The sequence below is a fragment of the Falco rusticolus genome, chromosome 3, assembly GCF_015220075.1.
Source record: "Falco rusticolus isolate bFalRus1 chromosome 3, bFalRus1.pri, whole genome shotgun sequence".
Lineage (NCBI taxonomy): Eukaryota > Metazoa > Chordata > Aves > Falconiformes > Falconidae > Falco > Falco rusticolus.
The window spans coordinates 94,778,386-94,801,945 of NC_051189.1; the positions used below are offsets into that span (position 1 = coordinate 94,778,386).

A 23,560-nucleotide genomic window follows, 5' to 3' on the forward strand; every position below is an offset into this window, starting at 1 on the left:
AAGCTCTCCACATGACACTTGCATCACGGGCATTGCTTCCTTCACACTGCTCCTCCATCAGCAGGAACCAAACCCTCCTGCTCTCCTGCTCAGCTTTTGGCTGGAGTTCACTAGAAGTCCCCGGAGCAGGGACCAGGACCTGTTTCTCTCCTGTTCCCACAAATGTTGGCACTGACTTTCTTTCCCCAGCCCAGTGAATCACCACCTATGCCACTTCCCCAGGAAGGGCTGGGAGCTGGCTCCGATCCCGACTCTGCTCCAGCAGAGCTGGTAGCTGCCAGGTTAGGGTGATCGGACCCTCCTCATGCCACTTCCCGCAGTCCAGTGGGGGCTGCAGCCACTGGGGAATGTGCAAGCTGTTCCTTCCCGGCTGCCCCGCAGGAACGTGCCCTCCCAGGCACAGGGGACCCATCCCACGGCAGCAAGGACCAAGCAGTGAGGGACAGGCATCAGGCTGGGGTGTTTGGGAGGGTGCCCAGAAACAGACCTCAAAGCCTCTGAGAAAGTTTAATGACAAAAACTACCAAGTGAAAGACATCAAGTGTTGCCAGCGTCTGGTGGCAGATGAGAAGGGGTTTAAGGTTTTGGGCTGAGGCAGTTGGAGCTAAAGTTCAGAAAGCAAGAGGAAGGCTGGATTCATGATTTTCCTTCTGGAAGCAGCTTTTGGTGATGCCTGGGATAGCCATTTTTGAGGTGAGCACTTAGATTAAGAAATAAGATGAAATGGAATACTCACTTCATGTAAAATATCAAGTAGCCATATTACAACATTCAGACTTACCAATCCAGGCTTATGCTGAGCCAGAAATGGAGATATTTAAAAAAAAAAAAAAATATATTACCAGACTCCCATAGCTGTCCAATCCCCTTGTTTATCTTTCTAATCTTAATTAAATAATGAATATTCAAAAGAAAATATGAATCAAGGTTCTCTGCATGAACTGCACTGTTTTCCATCTCTCAGCCTCTGAAGTGGCAATGGGAATATGATTTAAAACTATTTCTTCTGGATCCTAGTGAAATATTTGTCACAGTGTGTCATGATAATTTTTAAAAAGCTCTATCATCTACCTAATAAATTTGTTAAGTTTATTCAAATCTTATTGAACAGGAAAAGTGCAATGAGTCATGGTTAATATTTCTTTACCTACACTAAGAAATAAAATATATCAAAAATTCAATGCTTAGGGTCCTATTCAGAAAACCTCTATGAGTCTGTAATACATCTTCTACATGATTAAAAAAAAAACAGGAAACTTGCTTTAAAATGAATTATTCACCACCTTGAATAAATTTCCATCTTTCCTATTTGCAAAACCCCAAAGTCAGTTATGTAAATTTTAACCTACACTAATTACCTCAAGGGTGTGCAAGCTAAAGGAAAGTAGATGCAGTAGAAAAAAAAATCCCAGACATTTCCATCACCAGGAAGCAATTTCATAGAGGAAAAAATGTGTAAGTTTTCAAAAACAGAGCAGCCCATGTAATTTTTTAAATGTGGAATAATCACTGCTGCAATATCCCTTGAATCAGAGATTTACTGGAATAAACCCAAGCGTTTTTTCTCAATGGCATATACCATCACCCACATGGCTAAGTGCTCGTTTCTCATCATGATACCGACATTGTCTAGACTGTAAAAATGACCCATTGTTGGCAACAGCCGTTCCCAACAAGACGGCACAAAATGTGGTTTAGCTTCAAGTCAATGTAGACATTGCAGAAACCTTCAGAAAAAAAGTGACTAAAATCTGCCAACCACTGGATACCCTTCAGAGCTCTCCTGGGATATACAGCAGAAAGTGGAGCATTGTTTGAAGGCAGAAGGGCTCAATCACAGCATCATTTTGTCCAACTCCCTGTCCTGATACCGGGTGCTGCTTCAGCTGTGAGCAGCTCTTTCACACATCTTTCTCAGCTTCTTCATCTTCTGTCTTGAGGTCTAATTACACAAATGGCTCATCTACTGATTTCAGAGAGCATGATCACAACCAGTATTTGAAAAAGCTCTTTTAGTCTGGGCCCAGCCTAGAGATATACAATGCCAAGTATTGTTTCTATTGTGAACAAAACCAAGAACCTGACTCAATACTATTAATCAGTGCTGACTGGCTATTTTCACTGTGAAACTATTTCACAAACTGTAGGACTTGACTCCTACAGCAATTATCAATTTGGAAAAAAAAATAAAGAAAATCCCACTCAAACACATCCTTTCCTCTTAGGAGAAAGCCCACAGAATTCAGCAAAGCTTTGAAGCAAAACAGAATTGGTTTTCTATCGTTTAGCAAAAATAGAGCATATTTAGGGAAAATATTTACCCTCCCCTTTTTATCAGTCCTAGCACTGGTATGCCAACCTTCTGGTGAGGTACTTGCCCCACGGTGATTTGAAACAGTCGGTTGAGCCCTGGCCCTGACGAAATTATATTCTTACAAGGAGTGCTGTGGGGGTCCACCTTCCCGCAAGTCCTCCTCGGGGTCAGGGTGCATCAGAGGCAGCGTGGAGACACCACTAGTGGGGTCTCCAGCAGCCTCCCACCACCCACAGGGATCCCACATGCTGAGGATGCTGGTGCCTCCCCTTAGTTCCACTCCGTAAGAAATCACATTGGTACCTCACAGTGCAAGCAGTGCCATCTTTCCAGCTGTAAGCAAATGCCCAAATAAAAGCTTTTACCTAGGATTTCCATCACAAATGGTTTTACAGCGGTGAAAATGCTATCCACTACATTTTTAAAGGTGGGAGAAGTGAGATGCCAGTGAGAAGTGACTTGCCTGAGCTCACTGAGCAAAGTGACAGCAGGACTAGACACAAACCCCCCGTCTTTAGTCCCACTGGTCTGGTACCACCTAGTCCTCCTCCTCCACAGTCTGGCTGCTGCACGGAGATTCACTCGCAGTGATTTTCAACTTCTAGCGCACTGTATACCACAAAACAAGTAAACAATGAAGAACAATTGGAGACGAAGGGGGAAAAAAAATATTGCAAGAAAAGTTAACATTCCTTTCAGGCCAAGTGGGATTTTGAGAGTCTTGCCCTCTCCATGTCAACTACAGACAGATCACAGGGAAGCGAGGCATTGTAAGTGTCGTGAGTAACCTTCTTTGAAAGCAAAGTCCCTGGTAGCTGGATACAGTCTGCTCTGAAAATTGTACTGTCCATTGCCGGTTGGAATTTGGGGCACCTTGTCTCGGAGGTGGCCGCACCAGGAGGTAAAGTTGTGTCAAAATCCTGGATATGTGGTAGTATTGTTCAGGGTGCACTCTGGCAAAAATTTGTCACAAACTTGCAGATGTGTTTTCAAAAGGGAAAGGGAAAAAGCAACAAAGCAACACCCACAATCCCCCATGACTTTCCCTCCAAATAAAAAATTAAACCTATTTACTGTTCATGAGCCCAAAATTAAAAACTTAAGACAATCGAGTCATTTGTAAGAGCTAGGGAGAAAAAATATAACGCATACTCTTTTAAAATTGATACTGCAGAACACAAAGTGAGATTTACTTTAGTCATGCTACAGCGTTATTACACTGAGTAATAGATACATTTAGTGACAACATTATAGGCTGATCATTTTGATAAATCTGTAAAGCATTGCATTATCTCTGACAACACAGTGAAGACTCAGCTACCAGTCAACACAAAAAGGCAGTATCCTGCTGACAAGGTGGGTGCTTTCATAAGACATTTAATATAAAAAACATTAATTTTGGACAGTTGTGGAAACTAGTGTAAAGCAGGTGTGATGAACAAGGACCTGAGCTTCCCCAAAACTCAGATGTTTTCATTCAAGATTTTCATTCAAGAGGGTAGTACTAACAAATTAAAAGATGCTTAAGATGCAGTGAGGAAACTGGAGGGATGTCTGCTGCAGAGCTACCCGGCTTCTACAAAATAAAGATTTTGCCCCTCCAGCCTCAAAAAAAGAGGACTTGTTCTTCTCATTTCTGTCTTGCTGTTCACAGACAGATCACCTGTAGTTTCTTCAGAATCACCAGGTGCTCCTTTAGATGCTTCTTATTTCACAGTTGAGAAGATGTAGCTTCAAGGTCATAAAGCTTTGATGTCCTCATCAAAATCTACGGAGTGTTGTAAGTGTATGCAAGGCCATCTATCAGAGTTTCTGACAACCATAGCCAAGCACTGAAAATGTATGATGCTGAAATGGCATTTGCCATTGATAAAGAGACTTTAAGCAGAAATACGCTAGCCTGTCAAAGCTGCGCAAGTTCAGACGTCTCCAGATTAGCCTAGAAATCAACAGCTACTAAGAACCTTCAGTTTTAGCCTAAATAGTAATATATAATGGCTGATGATAACTACATTTTATTAGGGAACATATTCCCTCCAGTATAAACTCCTGCAGCATGAGCAATGCTAGTGGAAACTAACCGAACTATGCCAATCTATGGATCTAAAATGAATAGTTTACATTAAAAATGAAAAAGAAATAATGTTCATAAGCTATGACATGAGCTTCAGGGTTTTATGATCTTTTCTACTTTCTGGATACTGACAGCAAATCGTGGCATGAAAAACTGAAGAGAAACTGAAAGGAAATACCAATCGGAAATGCTGAGACTTTTTTTTTTTTTTTTTGTGGTTTTTCCCCCATTCTTCCTCAATTTAAAAATGTTTGTTAATTTCAGCACAGCATGTTTTTATTATTTCTACAGCCTTTTCAAAGTCCCTCATGAAACTTTACTCCTTTAATCCTCTTACCCTTCCCTAAAGCAGGTATCTAATTTTAGGTCTGTTTTGCAGATAGGGAAAACAAAGTCATAATAACTTATTTGCTTGTTCCAGCCTCAAAAACATGATGTCTTGGTCTGAGGTTACAGTCTATCCCATCTTTCTGAGTCCCCATTTTTTTTTTTTTGACTGTCAATAAAGCATCGCCTCACGAATTTCTCTCCATAACTGTAATCTTAAAGCACAGGCTTTAACTTTATCCAGTAACTTCCATTTCTACTGGCTTTCACATCATCTTCTGTTTCAAGTGTGCAGACATACACTTGAACACTTTATAATAAAAATAGATATTCACTTACAATTAGTATATGAAAATTACAGAGAGGGAAACAATGCTTATAGTATAGTTTACTATATGATTGTCTTAAATACGACAGTGGCAATAACAAGTTGCCATGGTTAATGATTTTTCTGTGTAGAGAACAGCTGTCCTCCTGCAAGACCACATCCTGCTCCATCTCTCTGATGAAAGTTACAGGTGGAAATTGTTTCACATTTTCAGCTGAAAAGTAATCCCTCCTTCCCCAATTTGAATGTTGACATGAGCAATTGTATCATAACATCATACTATGCTGACACATCTTTGAGTGAATGTATGCATTTTAGTATACGTTCGTATCGTAACCACCTAGTCCTGGAAGCTGCGTCTTGTCTAAGGGTTTAGTACAGTGAAAGAAACCAACTGTGCTAACAGATTGCCAGCAGGTTGAGCAACAGGGATGATTTCCCACCTTTGTACTAAGTTAGTAAGCAAGCACGCCTGAAATGCAACTGGACTGTCTTTCCCAGTATTTCTATGCCTCAACTTACAGGTGACCTGCTTATGTTTCACACTAGTAAACTGGTGTGAACCACTCCAAAGCCCTTAAAAACTCAGATTACACATGGAAAACCCAATATACCTCAAAGTGAGCCCTGCTTTGAGCAGGAGGTTGGAGTAGACAGCCTCCAGAGGTCTGGTCCTTCCCCACATAACTGTTCTACAAAGTAAAGGTCAAAAGCATTATCCAGCAGAGGTTCCACTGGAAAAATTCAGCTCTACTCTAAGACTGCAGAAGCAAAAAAAAAAGTTACAACATTTAAAGCAATTCATTTATCTGCAGCTCATAAAATCTATGTAATCTATTAACGCTGCTAAGGAGTCTCCTGTCATAAAAGCTCACCAACAGTAGACATAGCTGCACCTGTGACTACAGTTTGGCTCCAGATGTGTTAAAAATACAAATAAAATCTCCCGGGGGGGAAGTAATTCTGGAGAATACATGAGCAACTGAAACTGTGTTTTCATTGTGTTCATTTTTGCAGGTTTGTGCCTTTCTACATCAGTAATGCTCACTCTTTCCTTAACAATCCTCATCTGAGCTCTTTTAACAGGTGGTCAGTACTTGATGAAGTCACTTAAACTTCAATAGGCCTTGGCAATCACTGATTCTCTTTGAAGTATCTTTCCAATTGTCTCTGTTTATTGAACCATAGAAATAGACTTCCTTACTGGACTTTATATTAGGATAATGAGCCAGAGAGCTGACCAGTCAGATTACCTTAAGCAGCAGCAAATGCAGTATCATCATTTACAGTAGCTGCAGGATTCATTGTTCCAGCTCAATAGAATATCAAGAATTACTCTAGTTATTTAATTGCCCCTCTGATCTTAAAGAGTGAAAGAACACAGTAAAAACTAAGCAGATTCCTTTTTAGTGAAAAATGTAAGAAATATATAGATTTCCATCACTTCCATCTAAATATTTACTTACCCATAAATCCACATAACTCCTGAACAAAGCAATCAAAAAAGAATTACAATTAAAAAGAGCAGCTATAGCAATATTACGGATATTGTGACAACCTCTTTACAAATATATAAAACATCTTTTCAACAGTTCTGCCTCTGTTGACATTCATTTCCATCGCTCCCCTTCCATCTCCCTGACTTCTTTAAAAAAAAAAAAAGTGTATATCTGCATGTCCAGAAGAAATGGGGGAGGAACCTTAGAAATTCAGAGGGTTCCCAGGCTTCCCACCGAGGAAGCAGGAGGAAGCCTGATAAAATAAAGCTATTTAGAATTCTCAGGCTGCCAGCCTACAGGGTAGAGAAGACCCCTAGATACACACACTGGCATGCTGGTCAGACTTTTGGTCTGCTCAGTGGGTGCTGACACACATCTGAGGGCCATGGACACTCACTAGGCAGGACATCAGAAGCCCAAGGGCCAGAAGCCAAATATCTCAAGCTCTGGGAAGTTCACCTTGAGTTTTTTCCAATGAAACCTATGTTTAAGGGAAGTGCTTTTTCCCCAGTCCAAGAGCAGTCTACCTGGCAGGACTATAATGAATCCAAAAAGCTTGGCCTAATAACAGATTTCAAAAGGAAATTAGGTGCTAAGGGCTTTTGATGAGTGTAGATTTCAGTCTATCTGCACCCTCGTTCTTCCTCTGTAAAATGGAGATACCCATAATTCCTACTGTTTCACATCAATTACATGGAAACCATTAAGCTAACAGACTGTAAAGATGCTTTAACACTCAAATGAGTGTAGCATATAGGTAGCTTGCCTAAAATTAAGTCACCCACTTTTAAGACATGGTGTAAATGAAACACTGCCGGCTTTTGTATTCTTGACCTACAATTCTCAGAAAAAAAACCCAAAAAAATTACTCATTTGCACATGACAGCCATTTAAAATCTTGGCAAATGTCAAAAAGAAGTAGCCAGGTTTCAGCTGAGGAAAAGTCACTTTCAATTCTGCATTCCTCTTAGGTGCAGATATTCACATAAGTATTATATTCACAAAGAACGATCAGAAGGGATTGCAGAATGCTTTGTAGGCTACGGCTTTGACAAGGGGAGGTCTGCAGGTACCATTCAGGTGTAAATGACAGTATTATCCAGTGGGGTAGAACACGCAAACAAATGTGCATTGGTGTTTCGTATGACCGAGGCCTGATCCCACTGATTAAATTCCTGACTGGGGGGTAGATTTGTCACCATCTTACATAGTACCAAATTTTACCTACGTGTTATCCACCATTAACCAAAGGAAAACTGATCACTCCATCATCATATAAATTGATCTTGCTGTGACTTGGCGAGGAGTCAGAGCAGTGATGATATTGACCCTGTAAGAATATTAGGTCTAATGCCCAGAGGCATTAACCTTAGTTTAACCAAAAGGTAAATCTCATGATGAAAGGCAACATTTTATTACTATCTGCCTGCAACAAATAGCTCATTTCTTACTACTATAACTCAATTTCTGGTACCGAAGAGCAAAACTCGCGTTTTACTTTCAGAGGCTCATGAGTAATTTGCATTGAGGTCATGGATCAAAACTGATTATGTAGTTGTAATGATCAAGTCTTGCAAGGTGTTATGCCTAGCACAGAGAGAGAAATGTAGTGGCTGAATCCTGTAGAGAGAGACAGGGGTTTTGAATAAATTACATTTAGTTAAGAATGCCGAACAAGTTGCAGGAAGAAGATGGCAAAGCAGGAAAGATGTTCTTGACTTTCAGGGCAGTACTGATCCTTCCAGTTGCCCCATTATTATTTTTTTTCTGACAGAACCTACGTAAAACTGAGTAGTCACTTCTATCGTCTCAGTTCAGAATGAGCTGAAAATCCTACTGCTGGTATTTTTCCATGGCATTTGAATTAATGACTGGCAAGATTATGTTGCCAAAGGCCCATCAAGTGCAATCTCACTCCAATCACCAGTGTTTGCTTCATCCTCGGCAGTCTCTCGTGCTTTGAGAGCATATTGCCTTTAATCAAACACATTAAGCCAGCATTACGTCAGGTCTTTCCTTGCATATTTCTCTGCTCTGTAAGATCAAGTTCTGCCCATAAGCATGTGTCCCTGCATTGTCTCATGACAGATGGTTTTGTGCAGCATTCCGCATCCCCAGCCTTGGGTGTACCTGCTCAGCTTCTACCACAACACAGTCCCAAAGTTACAATTTTCTCTCAATGGAGTATTTTTCTCTATTCAAAGCAAATGTCATCAGGGCTTTTGAAATCCATAGGCCTACATGATAGGCCACAGGAAACAGTACTGCTTCCCAAATTTAATATTCTTTAGAGTGTTTGTTAACAGAACATTGACATCTGCTTAATGCTTTCTTTACAAGAATCTATCAGATCTCCCCTTAATGTATTTCTTGCTAACTTCAACTCTCAACTTTTGCATTTACAAAACAGAACATGAAGTAAAAACACAGCTTAAAGCTCTGGAGCTAAAATTTTGCATAAACCTTTATTATTATTGTTATCATTTTGAAAGCATATCTGCTCTTTCAAAACTTAATCTTAATGATCTCATGCACTGAGCTGCTCTTTAAACAAAAGCCAGCCATTTACTGTAAAGCTACAAAACAGAGAAGAAAAGCAATGAACTAAGGGGTAGGTAGTTAATGCATAGCTGTCCTCTTCGTGCCAACGCTGCCAGCAAAGCTCTAGTGCAAATCAGATGCCTCACTGGAGAGAATTTTTGGCAGCCTAAAAAGAAACAGCAACAGCTCAAGTGTATTTCTGAACCTTGCTTACAAACCCAGTCTCATGTACTGTAAACCTTCACTTGCTATTTTTAACCCTTGGGCGCCTGTGTTTTCATTTTGTCAAAGCAAAGGAATGTGAGAGAGATGTCTATTAGACTCCTTCACTCAGCCCAGGGGTTAATTACTCAGTTTGGTAGACATTTGAAAATATTATGTTACCTCTAACGGCAAAATTGATAGAAGCTTGTTTCAGGCTCACTTTATGTCATTATGGCAGATTAAATTAACTAATCATAAATTACACTGGCTAAAGTACATCTGCTACTCACTAAACCTGCAGAAGGAAGGGAAAGGGCTTTTTTCTGAGTAAAAAGTAAATGCCATGCAGCAAATTAAAGACTTTTTCAAATCAATAAACATACATTCAAGCAACAAAAGCTGGAAGCATCCCAAAGATGGTAGCAACAGATTCTGAAGACCACAGCAGCAGCCTAACACTGAACTCGTAGCTGCTGCAGAAAGACATCAACGCTGAACACTGCAGGGATATATCCACAGATCAAAGAGTAAAGACAGTCCATTAAAGAAGAAATAAGGTAAATTTAAGAAGAATAAGCATGCTTGCATTACTGTTAGACATCTTGGAGTACCAATATGACATAAAAGGTGTGTGTTTGCAGCCTCTACTTCCAATTTCCCCTTCCATTTTCTGTTCAAAGGGGCTGAACGCACCATTTCTATGTGCTTCCAAGGAAAGGATGGATGTATGCATCACTGATCCGAAAGACAATATATATTTTACAGCTATCCTCCTGTCGGCCTCCACACTGCAGGATGCAGGTGTGACAGCTGATACCACGTTAGTATGATTGAATTCCTAAACAGGGAATGGACAACTGAAGTTAAAGTTGTGTGGGACAAATGGAGAGAAAAATAGGCATTCGAGACTTCTGTGTAGTATGAAGCATTGACTCCCTATCTGTAAGCTCATGGTAGACCAGCTCAATCAATCACATTAAATTAGGATTTTTCTTTCTTTTGCAAGAAAATAAGGAAGAAAAGCAGTATTACATTATATTACATGTGGATGCCCATATGCATTTGTCAGTGTAAAAAACAGAATATTGTTTTGAAGTGACTAGATAGCTTGTTCCTGTCTAGGAAACAACCTTTGCTGAACAACTCCAAAAAGAGTCCAAGTAAGACGATCAGCCTCCCAGGGACCATGTTTAGAGGGAGGGTAAACAAAGCACGGATAAGTCTATGGTGTTCTGTCAGGTGTCGCAAAGCGTCACAGAGTTTTGGGGCATCCAAATAGCCCAAATTTAAAGGTGTGAGCTGACAACATATTACAGTGTCTCCTGGAAAGGTACAGCACACACTGTTCACCTGTTCCCAGGTTCCTAACTCCATCAGTCCCTTGAGGCAGATGATACTCTTAGTACCATCTAAATCCTTTTCCCTCATGTTTCCCTCCCATTTTGTGTTCTCTGATCAATATTCCCAAACCATCTTCTATGCATGATTCACACAGCTACAATAAAAAGTCAGAAGGAATGAAACACAGCTACATGAGGATTTAGAGGAAAGCAGCAAGGAAGGGCATTGTGTCCCTCACCAACATGCAGAAGGCAATGATGAGGTTTAGTCCTGCAGTGAAAAAATTCTAAAAACTTCCTCTGAAAATAAAAGAAAGCTTAGATCACCATCAGTCACTGGATAACCTATTTTAAGCCCATCAGAGCCAGTGTGCTGTTCTCATGTTGCTAATTAAAAATGATAGATTCATCAATTAATCTCTCTTCCTGTCCCCTAATCTTGGTACGAGATTTTTCAAAGGGACAAATGGTAGTTATGTGCCCACAAGTAACAGTTCAGTCCTGAAAACTTGTGCCTTTGTCAACACAAACCCAACCTTTACACTACGAAACAACAAAAAGAAAACTGTAGGAAGCGTTGCCACCCTGAAAAACACAACAGATTTATAATTCGGGAATAATCTTATCCTCTGTACTATGAATATTGCTACATAAATCCTTCCTGGGCTGCAATCCGAACTTGCTCATTGATAGATGAATAAGCCTCTGTTAAATTTGGCAGAGAGGGATGTCCTAAGCTTAGGCTCTTGATTGAAACTCAATTGCAATACTTACTACAGAGCAGTCAGAGACACTCCACTATTTAGGAAAGAAGCAATGAAGGCAATCTATTTTTATCCACATTGAAATGGAGACAAAGACAAAAGTCCTGCTGTTAGCTTAGCAAAGTGCCAGTCACATAAAGCAAGCCAACAAAATGGGTTATCTTTTCCCCTTTCAATATATGTATCACCAGGCAGTGAAATAGAATTGGGGTGTACAAGGTTAACAAGCCAGCATCATGTTATGAAGCAAGCGATAAAATTGTCTTATAGTTCTTAACTCTGACCTGTTCCAGTGAAAAGCTGCCAAGCAGAATTATGTCATCCTGAACATCTCTCTCAAACTGTTCGATATATGAAGGAATCTCTTCATCTTCAAGCTCCCTGTGAAGGTCACATGCCTTACTGGAGCTGACAGGCATCACAGAGTCTGAAAAATCTTCGCTGGCGACAAGGGCTGCTTGAAACAAAAGTGGTAGATTATCTCTTAGCAAGCGCACTGGTTAGTACCTTCTCAGTTCATGTTTGGCCCACCAACATTTTAAAACAACAATTCATGCCGTAAAATGAACAGTAATAAGTAACAGCAGTAGAACAACGGGTGGGTTCCAAGTGTCATTACCAGGAAAAATCTCCTCCAGACCAACATCCGCATACAGGTACAAATTCAGTACATGCAGCTTCTTCCTTAAATTATTTTTCTATGGCATGCTTTGCATTTCCACTGTCACTTCCCCCCCTCCCCCTAAATCTTGAAGGAATTGGGATTTTGATTGACTTTGGCTTTCGCTCCTGAGGAAGAAGAGGAATAACTGCAATTGAAAGGGAGTTTTAGGTGGAGCCACACCAAGCATTTCACCTCCCTCCCACTCACCCCAGAGGACTGGATTCCTCCCTTAGGTGTGTGCACACAGCTCCTGCCTAAGTAAGTGAGTCCAGTTCTGTTCTCACCCACATCATTCCCCTGATTTCACCGTGGTGACATACGCAGAACCAAAAGGTATGTGCTACACACAAATAAAAATAAATCCCATTCATAAAGTTACTTCCCACCTTAAAGAGACGCTGTGTCCTTTTTTTCAGTTTAATTCATCATGCTACATTGAAAAAATGGATCTTCTCATTGGTATCTTCTATGGTACTAATACTAGTTTGGGTCATAAATAAAGACAACTGTTTTTGCTCGTTTCTCCATGTTAGGATCACTAAGAAATGACAGATATCAGGTTGTCCACATCTGACTATCTTTCTTGCCACGTATTTCTGTGTGTAAGTTTTTATAGGTCTCTGTGCCTTTCTCTGCAAGAAATTGCCATATCTAGTTATTTGCTTTTCTCTTTGTCCATCCCAAGACATGAAAGCAGTTAAAAGATTTTTTTCCCCCCCTCACTCCCCTTTGAAGTCTCTCATTCTCTAATGAAGACCAGAAAAGGAAAGATAAAACTAAGGCTATTAACATTTTCAGTTTTGCTCACTACTCATTGTTTAATGACTTTAATTGTTGAGCCTCCCAAGTACTTAAATCACCTCGGTGCCACCAACACACAGGAAGTAGGCTGGGTTTTGGGTTGTTCTTTTTAATTTAATTACAACAGGATACAACCCAAAATCACGTTGGGGGAAGCGTACAGTAGATATAAACAACCAAAACCATTACCTTAGGGTACACAATCTATCCATGTAGCATCTTACAAGCCTAATGAAAAGCGATTTGACCTACAATTATTAACTCCAAAAACAAAACTATATTTACATTTAAATTTACTGTAACGTTAAGGGTTTGGCTAGGAGAGAGAAAATCCAGGAAGTGCTGGAAAAGGAAACGTTGCCAACAGCAAAGATGCAGCATCGCTTGATCCCCTCGATGCTGTGCTGTACACTACGGGCCATATGCTCAGCTGGTATAAATCAGCTGCTTTACTGCTTTCACAGGGGCAGTGCAAGTTTGCATCCTGGGAAGACTGTATATTCCTATCTCACCATCCTCTGGGTGTAGAGAGACAGTTCTTATATATCAAAAAAGGAATAAAAACATTTGGCTCACAAGGACAACCATGCAGGGATTCATCAAAATATCCTTTTTCTTTTTTGTGTTTATTATTTTTGTTATCAAGTGGACTCAGTTTGGGTGGAAGACGCTGGGCTCATTAGCACATGTTTTGTGGAAAAAGAGCAAAAGAAGAGAGAGAATGTTGTCAAAAGCCTTTTTGAGGGAAGTAACTGCTAAAAAACCAGAGATAAATTATGATCCTGATTTGAAAAATATTCAATTAAAAGATACACATGCTCATTTAAGCACAGTTGGAAAAACTCTTCCTTTGCCTGAGCTGGAGGCAGGGGGGAAACAAGGTGGTTTAGCTGGTCTATTCCTTCTATGATAGATTTGCAAAGAAATCCCTGAAACTCAGTCACTATCAGGTTGCTCCTTATCTGAACTTACCCACAGGCTAGAGGCTTGGGCAGCCGCCCCCGAGTAACACTTGACCAAAACAAACCTCCACCTCTTTGCTGTACAGAAGTAGCCGTGGTGTTAAAAATGCTACTACTTTCTGCACACGGAAGGAAGCTGCTGAAAATTTATGAACAAATTCACTGATAGATTGATAAACTAATTAAAAATGGGCTGCTCCAAGTTGCTAGCATCTGCATCGAACTTTTCATTGCCTCGGCTGTACTTAACACCGTGAGCTGTACTTTCCCATGTAGTTTAAATCGCTTCTCCTTAGCACAGGCTGTATTTGCAGATGCTGCGCTGTAATTAAAACAATCTCTCTGGTATTAGCTTGGCTGCTTGTAACTTCATTTACTCCTGCATTTGTCCATCGGATAGCAGTGGTTTATATATTGAATTGAGAATTTAAAGGGTAGGTTCACAAGCAGACTACAGCTCAGCATGGGTTTGAATGCATAAAGCAGCTATAAACTTCACATGGAAAATGCATTTGGGCTGCCTGGTTCTAGAAGACTCTGTGTATAAATTGTAGCCAGAAGAGTACCTCACCAAAGGTTCCTGCATCAGTTTCAAACAAGCAAAATGTGATGAAACATTGCACTTCCATTTTTTTGGTTGTTGCCAAAGAATAATATAATAGAAAATATTTTTTACGGTATTCACCTAGCATGATTTTACATGAATCACTATCTTACATTGTTCGAGAGGTTTTAACCCTAGGTAAGAAATATACAGTCTATATCTTTCTCTAAAAACCAACCAGGCAATGTTACCTTTTAAGTTGCCTTATAATATGAACTAAGACATACCACAAGGTGACCAACAGGTTACTCAGTGACAAAATGCTTTAAATATACAATTATATAAATTCTGAGCCATGCTCTTTCCTTTCCTTTGGGGATCATCTATTAATTAAGACTGTATGACTACGTGATTTTTCAGCTCAGTGGTCAAATGAAGAAAAGAAGCAGTTCTGTAATACTGGAACCAAATGAATCCTAGTTTTCTATGGATTTTCTGATGTCTGAGAAGGGTCAAACTCCCATATTAGCTTTTCCCTCAGCGGAGAGATTAATAATGCTTGTCTACTCGGCTCAGCTGCCCACTTCCATAAAACTGATAGGGAAGTCAGGCCTGCGAGACTTGCTCTGTGTTAAAAAAAAGGTCTGGAAGTGAACAACAGGTTCAAAAATTAGGAAGGAGAAACACAGACAGAAATAAATACAAAACCTGATATATGTACACAGAGGTGGAGACTGTACAAGCCTTGCTTCCTCAGGAGAATCTTGCTTTTTCCTTGATTTTATTCACCCAAACCAAGAAAAATGAAAAATTCAGCTAGGGCCCAAGATTCACCCGCAGGACCAGCTTTGATACCCATTATGGCATTTTTAAGAAACAAAAGCACTGAGGCACTGCTCAAGATACAAGACAGCAGTGGGCTGCAGTGTCTTTCCCACTCGCTGCCTTCATGCCTGCACAGGGGGCTCCAACACGCACCTGCAGCATCGCATTTGCTTGTCCTTGAATCGGTGAGCTGGCAGCTCAGCACCCTTCGTGCGAGACCACCATCCGCAGAGCACACTGTGCCCATTCAGATGGCTTTGGGTGGGTGAGAGATTTGAACATAACACCCCACATAGCCACACAGGAGTAAGACCATTTTGCCTCTCATAGAGGTCTGATAAAACTAGCTGGCAAAAAAGGAATTCTTAACTCAAACATACCTGATGATTTTAAATCAGAAACATTTGAGGGGATCCTTATTGCTCTCTAAATATGCTGTTTGCTATTATCCTCTGCAAAGCACCTGTTTGTCTTAACAATATTCATTAATGTCATTTGCAACATAACATGAAGTTTTAGGGCCCCTAGCTGAAGGAGAGAGTAACCCCTGATGGGTGGGTGGGAAGGTTTGCCCTTCACTCCCTGGTTTCCTTGTTTAAAAGAGGACAAATACATGTGGTGCAATTCAGCTCGCTCACCTTTAGTCACCCAAAAAACAACAGTCAAGTCTAAGTCAGTTGCCCAAGACCCTCCTGGGGCCAAAGGAAAGACACGAACTGCTTCCAGGGTGCGATTTGTCTAATCGGCTAAGAGGTGTCTGCATGAGGCCAGCTGAACTGCTGCCCAGGGCTGCTTCTCTCTCCCCCTCCCACCACTCTGGGGGACCCCTAGAAGCTAACAGAAAGGGTATGAGTCCCTACCCTGGGGCAGCCTGTGAAATGACATCAGGACATTTTCCTTAATCATACAGGGTTATTTTGATGATAAAGCTATTGAAGAATATGAGATGTTATAAATATTGGTCGACAGGAACTACAGAAGTACCACAGACGACATCCCATGCCAATCTTTACGGAAACAACATTGACTTCACAGCTAAACACGTTTTTATTTTAATCTACGTTGTTGCAGGATAAAACCAACAACCAACCTGCAGCACTACCATAATCCTTCTCAGCAGTGTAAACATTAACACTCACCAATAGAGAGCTTGCTAATAATTTGTCAAAGGTTTTTGCTTAAACTATCTGCATTAATTAATTGTGATGGTTGTACTCCGGTTTTTTCCCCCTTGCATTTAAAATGCAACAAAATGGGTTTCAAAGATGTTACTGATAGGACCAGTGCCAGTTCAAGGGATTTTGCAACTCTAGGGAAGTAAAAATGTTTGCCCCTTCTACAACAAAGTTGCTCACAAACTAAATAGTCATAAAAAAATTTGCAGCTCCTGGAGCTTCACTGCTGTAGGCAGCCATCTGTTCTGTCTTTCTGACAAGAGTAGGTCCTGTGTCTATCTGAAATATAATGGGAAACCTCATACAGATGCAAAGAACAGAAAATGCTTTTGCACAAAAGACCGCTGCTGAAAAAGGAGAGAGAGATACCCAAAAATACGAGGGCAGCCCTGAGCTGGGGCTTGTTCATACGTCAGTTCTCCTAGGATGGACTAGAGGAGAGCAGCAGACATGCACCTTGTGCAAGGGCTGAGCTAGTAACAGTTTCGTAAATTAACTGGGTGTTAAATAACACCTGTAAAAATAAGTGAAGCCAAAGTAAGGCTGTTGGCTTGAGGTGAAGAAATCTTTTCTACACTTTGTTGTTTTTACTGTAGATGGAACATCAATTCGTATTTTTTAGCAAAGCCACAGAAGACATTTTCTTACTCGCCTGTTAGTGTAAAGCCTTACGTAGATAACCTCAAACACTGTGTGATATGACCCACACATTGACGAATGGCCCACTCATTTATGAGCTTAAATAAAGATTTAGGTTTCTTGCTTTGAGCACACAAGCAATGATATTTCCAGTCTTCTTTCGTAAGGGTGGAATTCAACGTGCAATGAAGCAGTCTAGAGAAAGCATGCCACTTAAGTTACACTTAAAACCACATAAACATGACTCAAAACAAAAACATTTGGGGAAAAAGATCTTACAGGCTCACATTAAAATCAACGTCCCTTTTGCTTCTGAGTTCAAGGGGATGGATTACCCACTCCTCTACCCACATCCAGACTCAAAAGAGTTTTATTTTTCTTTATGCAAATGATTTTGTTATTTACCTTGGAAGTCCAGCATCTTGTTTTCTTCATCTAGAAGCTTCATCAGCTTACCATACAGAATTTGCTCATCAAATTTCACAGGATCTTAAAAACAAACACAGTGAAACATCTATTGTTTATTCCTGTAGTATTTCAAGAAACACTATTTTAAACTATAAAGATATAAAAACACAAAAGTTAAGACACCATTTGACACTTAAAAAATCATTTTCACATCACTAGTTTCATAGCAGAGGTGACTGTCATTTTCTTCTGAGTTATGACAGATGGTTTAAAATACAAATACTATATAATCACATAATTTTAAATGGTGAGCAATATTATATCTTGATCTGGACTGAAACTGGTTTACTAATTTTGCTAATAGACTACTTGAAACCATTATTTATTTTCAAATTGCCAGATTAATTCTATTTGACTCAATAAAAACTCAAAGTACCTAATTTCTTTTCTAATGTGATTTTTAATCTTTATCAGAAATTTTACCTTGATGTTCATAATACTAGCAAGTTATCTAGTATGAGTAGTCATTACAGCACACTATAAATTTAGATTTTGGGGCAGTCATTCAAATTCCCAGTAACATCTGCAGATTTTAAAAAGGAGCAAGGGGGACACACATCTTTTTCCATGACACCAAAAAAAAAACCAACCCACAAAAAAACACTCCAAGTGTCTATATTCAAGGGAGAAATAACCAGTTGAGACTGTCACCTCTCCCAGTCTCCAAGACTCTGGCTTCTCTTAAGTTGTCAGCAAAAACAGGTAGGCAGAAGGCCAAAGAGGTGCATACAAGGTACACCAAGTACAGATACAGGTAACATTGGGTGGCTCTTGTTAAGTGCCCAATAGAATCCCAAAGAAATATTTTTTTTTTTTTATCATGAAATTTCAGGACCAAGTTTTTCAGTTACACTGAGCATTCAAACAGGGAGGCTTCTGCAAACCTCTTCTGCAAGTGCAGAATCTTTTCTATTTCTTTTAGCATGTAACACTGAAATGTTCCCTTGGCGAGGGGGGAAAGTAAATCCATAGTGGGGTGTTGTTTGTTCTCAGGGCATTATCAACTCAGACAAATTTCCAGAACAAATTTAATTTATCAAATCCAGGAAAGATAATTGCCAATATCTTCATTTTCACAGAATAATCCATTAAAGAATCCCATATGATGAGCACATTAAAATGATATTTAACTTCGCATAATAGAGTTAGTGGCTGAAGATTTGCTTTTCGCCAGCTACTCTCTTTGGGCATTGGGCCTGACTTGCTTAAGTTGTAAGAAGAGTGTAACTTTAAAATGTGCTGTGCTTTATTCAACCTGTTCTGGTTTTGTCTCTTGTTAGTGACAAGCTGCTAGCTAGAAAGAGGAGGTAAACAAATATGGTTTCCAACCAAGGGTTGCCCGTGTAGGACCAGACTTCACTTCTGACTGTCCTTCTAACTCCATCTGCTACACACAAATGCAGATCCACTTATTTAACCCTTCTGCAAGGAAAACTAAACCAGACAATGAGCCTGGTTTGTGAGTCTCACCAAAACAGACTGGTCAAGGTAGGAAGGGACCTCTGGAGGTCATCTGGTCCAGTCCCCCTTGCTCAAACAGAGCCACCTAGAGCCAAGTTGCCCAGGACCATGTCCAGACAGCTTTTGAACATCTCCAAGGCGAAAGACTTTCTCTTGGCAGAGGTGTGGGTAAATACAGCATTACAACTGCTCTGCAAGTATCAACACAACCAACCTGAGGCCCAAAATGCTGCTAACAGACCTTTAATAAACAAATATGCCCCCAACCTGTGAGTGGCTTTTTTGCTGGGAAGAAAAAGGATGAGCACCAAAGGACAGTTGTTCATATATGGATCTCGGGTCTAGTCTGACATCCATGTGCCTAAAACCACCTCTCCACTCACACCCCCAGAACTGGATAGACTTTCTCAGAGGTTTCATCTGTTCCAAAAGTATAAAAAAAAAAAAAAAAAAGCCCACACCTAAAACCAAACGAACCAAAAACCCAAGCAATCAAAAACACAAAACACCAAACCAAAAAACACAATGAACATTTAAGGTTAAGTGTGTGTCACTCAGCATCTTCACCACAGTCAAGAGAACATGTATCCCTTATATCACCACTTTATCTGTACATGTTTTTAGGCATACAGTTACAGGAGTCTAATCCACTTTTCATTCTCTGGTTATGAAGTGGATCGTGACTCATGAAGCTTATTCATAAGATGAACCAAGGCAGTACCAAGAAAAAAATAATCTTTCGTTTAAGAACTCCAAGCCAGAAGTTGACTTCCAAGGTATTACTTTGCTGCACTGTACAATGAACGGGGAAATTAAAGGAGTTAGATGTAATTCACCCTTGATGAACATTAATTATTTTTTTTTACCAGTGCACAGAAATTAGTTACTGACATGTAGTCCGAGTTAGTCTGCTTTTCTCAGTCACACAAGTTTTTGCCTCAAAAGTTTAAGCCTCCATATCTACTCAAAGTTTCTCATTAATTTCAGAAATAGCCTACTTTGAGACCCTTTATAGCAGGTAATTTTTCTTGGATTTGGCTACACCTGCATGCTTAGACACTCTGCAGTACAAATGAGCACAAGGTTTAAAAAAGCAAAGGGCTAGGAAGGGAACAAGAACTGGGTCTTGCGTGCTATTGGGTTGTTAGTGCTTCACAACAGGAGCTGGGCCAAAGCACTCAGCACATAGCTAAGCACTTTATTACCATGATGATGTTCTTACTTAAGTCCATGCAAATTCAGGCAGGCCTATTCCCACCCTTTTTTATCTAAAAGCCATGACAGCAAAGGAGAATTTCCTGCACTAGACAATACCTCCTGGTTAATCTCTCTCATACCCATGCATAACTTTTGTTCTACCGGCTTTGCAGTCACACCCTCCCATTCCTCACCATCGCCCACAGACAGCAAAGCTAAACATCTGGGTTAAACTGGCAAAAAGAAACCAGAAAAGCCTTCTTGTGTGCTGGGAACTTTTACAGACTCTGAGGTTTCCTTCTGTTAGGTGAAGACACGCTCAGCTCAGTAATGAAACTGCTCTCCTAGAAGGAATTTGAGAGCAGGGTTGCAAAAAAGCTACAGCTTAGTACTCAGTTCTGGGCTAACTTCATTAATTAAAGAGAACATGGCATAGACAATGTCCTTGGAGTGTGCTTCATGTTGTTACTATAGCAGAACGAACACACCACAGGCTCGCTTTTACCCATCCTTTAACTCACTGTCCTTGATCAAAGCCTATGTATACTGCCTATCGTGTTCAGAGCGGTTAAGGCATATAATTTAAATTGTAAACCTCAATATTTAAATAGAACTGCATATGTGATCTTTGTCACCTCATTTTCATGAATGGAAAAGAATATTCTGACACCAAAATTACATACTTAATTCTGCCTCACCTTCTTCACTGACCTCCATCCCACACTGCCTTGGGTTTATTTCCTCATCCATCAACGGGTCAAAGTAATTTCTGCTGTATTCATTTCCTGTGGAAAGCACATGAAGTAAGGGTCAGCGATTATTAGAAGCACATGAACCAAAATGTTAATTTTGAAATCGACACCAGCAAGCAAAGGGGCATTTTTTGCTACTTTATAAGCTTAATTTTTTTAACAAGTCCTCTAAGCCTACTAGTACTGCAATTATCATCTTGTGAAAGGTCAGAAAAGGTAATTCTGGAAACAAGTGCACTTTATGTTACTTTTGCTCAGGAACTAATGAGAAAAATTCTCAAATTTAGATGATGGAAAGATAAAAAAAATTTAAAAAATCCAGCATCCCCAACATACACCAAATTATTCTTGAAACACGTCGTACAAGTGAATTACCCATGCTGCAGAGGAATTTGTGTTTCACAGCTGACCTCTCCAATTTCAACAGTTTTAAATTTCACCACTGAGGTTTCAACGTCTGGTGCATCTTTAATACTGTATTCAACCAGAAAAGTGTTTAATTACAGAGGAGATACTAGAATACTGCCTCATTAATCTGAACAGCAATTATTTTCAGTTGGGCTAGGTAACTAATCCAAGATTTTGATGGGATAAAACTACTCACTTTAGCACTTTCCATTTCAACAGCTAGCTTTATCTGCTCTTTAGAAACTAATCAAGTTCACCAAAAAAAAGTCATTTGTTAGACTTATCGAGCAATGATCAAGCTGCCTAGAGGAACTCCTAGTAAAAGCCAGAAGATTCTTCTCTACACAAGAGGAGGTGGCCTTTTTCCTCAAAATGTCCTTCCTTCAGCAAAAGTGCTACACTTTATTAAAACCATCCTCACATTCACTGGGTTTGCCAGCAGAGTAAATAATTACTAAACAGAGAAAAAGTAAAATAATTAAATCTATAACAAACTTTAAAATTGCTTGAATACACATAGATCTATATCCTGGAAAATACATAAGAGCTAAATATACGAGGGGGTTAATTTATCCAGGATACACTATAGCAGTCTACAGTGTATTTGTTTTAGGATCAAAAATAATCCAAGCAGCAGCTCCTTTTCAGAGACTAAATGAAACTTTGATATGAAACTAGGTTTAATTTATATTTCTGGACTGGCACATTTTGACTGTCAGTCTCTGTTCCTTCAATGTAGTAAGTACAAGAACTGAAAATTTGCTTTACCTTGAGGTCTCAATAAAGAAAAAATAAATGAGTTTCATTTTTGTTACTTTATCTGTCAACAACTACTAGGCTGGTATGAATCTTGGCAGTATGTAATCAAAGTCTTATGTACTGCAATAACAGAGCCATTCTACCTTATTCACTGTAATTGTTTTTCTCTAGCACAAAGCACCGTGATGTTATATGAACACCCCTTCACATGTAGGTAAAATAATTCACCCATGTGCTAAAAAAGAAAATGATGATGCATTTCTTTATTCAATTACTTCATAGCTGTAAATGTAAATTGCTGGAAAGTATGTTGCAACTGTACAAGCAATAGTCAGCTGGCGTATAGGTTTTTTGCAGTCTTAATATCACAACAGCTTTTATTGAATGTTAACACCCCGTGTTCTTTATCCTGTGGGTCTGGTGTGAAACTCTGAGGACAATTGGAAAACTCTTCTGGACAGAATAATTGGCATTTAGGAGGAAGTGTCATGTTATATTTGAGTCTGAGAGGCATGGAAACCATTATTCAAAAAAGAGATGTATTGACAAATACCATTAAACAGCTTGCTCTTTTGTCCTCTCCAAAAAAAGAAAAACCTCAACCCTTCTTTGAGGAGTAAGAGACAATTTGTCCAGGGTTTTGGCTCTGTTAGAACCACGCACAACTAGAGCCAGAAGGTTATGCAGAAGTAAAAAGAAGAACCACGTTTGATTTCTCCTGAGCAAGGCACACACTTTAAAACCCGTGTAGTTAGAACGAGTGGTAAATGCCAGAACCACCTCCTTACGGTGATTTTGTAGACAACAAGCCATTTCAAACTGCAGGACTCCACAGAAGACTTTCAGTGAGGCCTTCTGACGACTCAAAATCACTGCAAACCTCAGATCACTGCTCGAGGGGTGGCTGGGTGTGGGGAGGATTTGGGGTCTTTTTCCCCCCCCTCAGCTCAACACACACCTTGAGAACTGGTGTGACCAGGAGGGTCTGGGCCAGTCCTCAGATTTACTGGGGGCAGGGGGAGTTTTTTTAGCTTGAAAATACAAAATTATCAATTTTAGTCAACATAACATACTGCCCAAGGCATTTTGCTAATAACATTTTGTGAGCATGTGAATGGATTACTAATCATTTCGCATTTGCTTTTGGAAATATTTGAAAGTGTATAACATGTAAATTAACAGTCCACTAAGGAATTCACATTGCTCTGCTTCGTGGTATAAACACAGTAAATGTTAATACAGAGCTTGCTTGCAGGTATTTTGAACAGCAGTGTATAGCTTGGTGCTTTCAGTCAGCAAGTTACTTTGAATACCTGCTCCTACAAAGACTTGGCCAACTTTAGAAACTTAGGTCTTTGCTTTGATCCAGAGGTTTGATCAAACCCATTAACTCAATTTGAAACCCCATTCAAACCTCAAAATTGCATTACTTCATGTGGAAGACAGAATGGATAATTCAGGAAATCAGAATTGAAGTGCAAAACCACAGATTATCTAAAAAGTCAAACAAAAAT

General features: G+C 39.8%; 1 protein-coding gene across 1 annotated transcript in view; it reads right to left on the minus strand.

Annotated features, from left to right (window-relative positions):
- The window catches only part of OFCC1 (orofacial cleft 1 candidate 1), an 81,845-nt gene that overhangs the window by 42,303 nt on the left and 15,982 nt on the right, over window positions 1–23,560 (minus strand). The window contains exons 4-6 of the mRNA XM_037380027.1: window positions 20,826–20,912; window positions 17,407–17,490; window positions 11,676–11,845 (exon numbers count right to left, since the gene is read on the minus strand). Coding sequence (XP_037235924.1) covers window positions 11,676–11,845; window positions 17,407–17,490; window positions 20,826–20,912 — 341 coding nt within the window. The remainder of the gene's footprint in view (window positions 1–11,675; window positions 11,846–17,406; window positions 17,491–20,825; window positions 20,913–23,560) is intronic.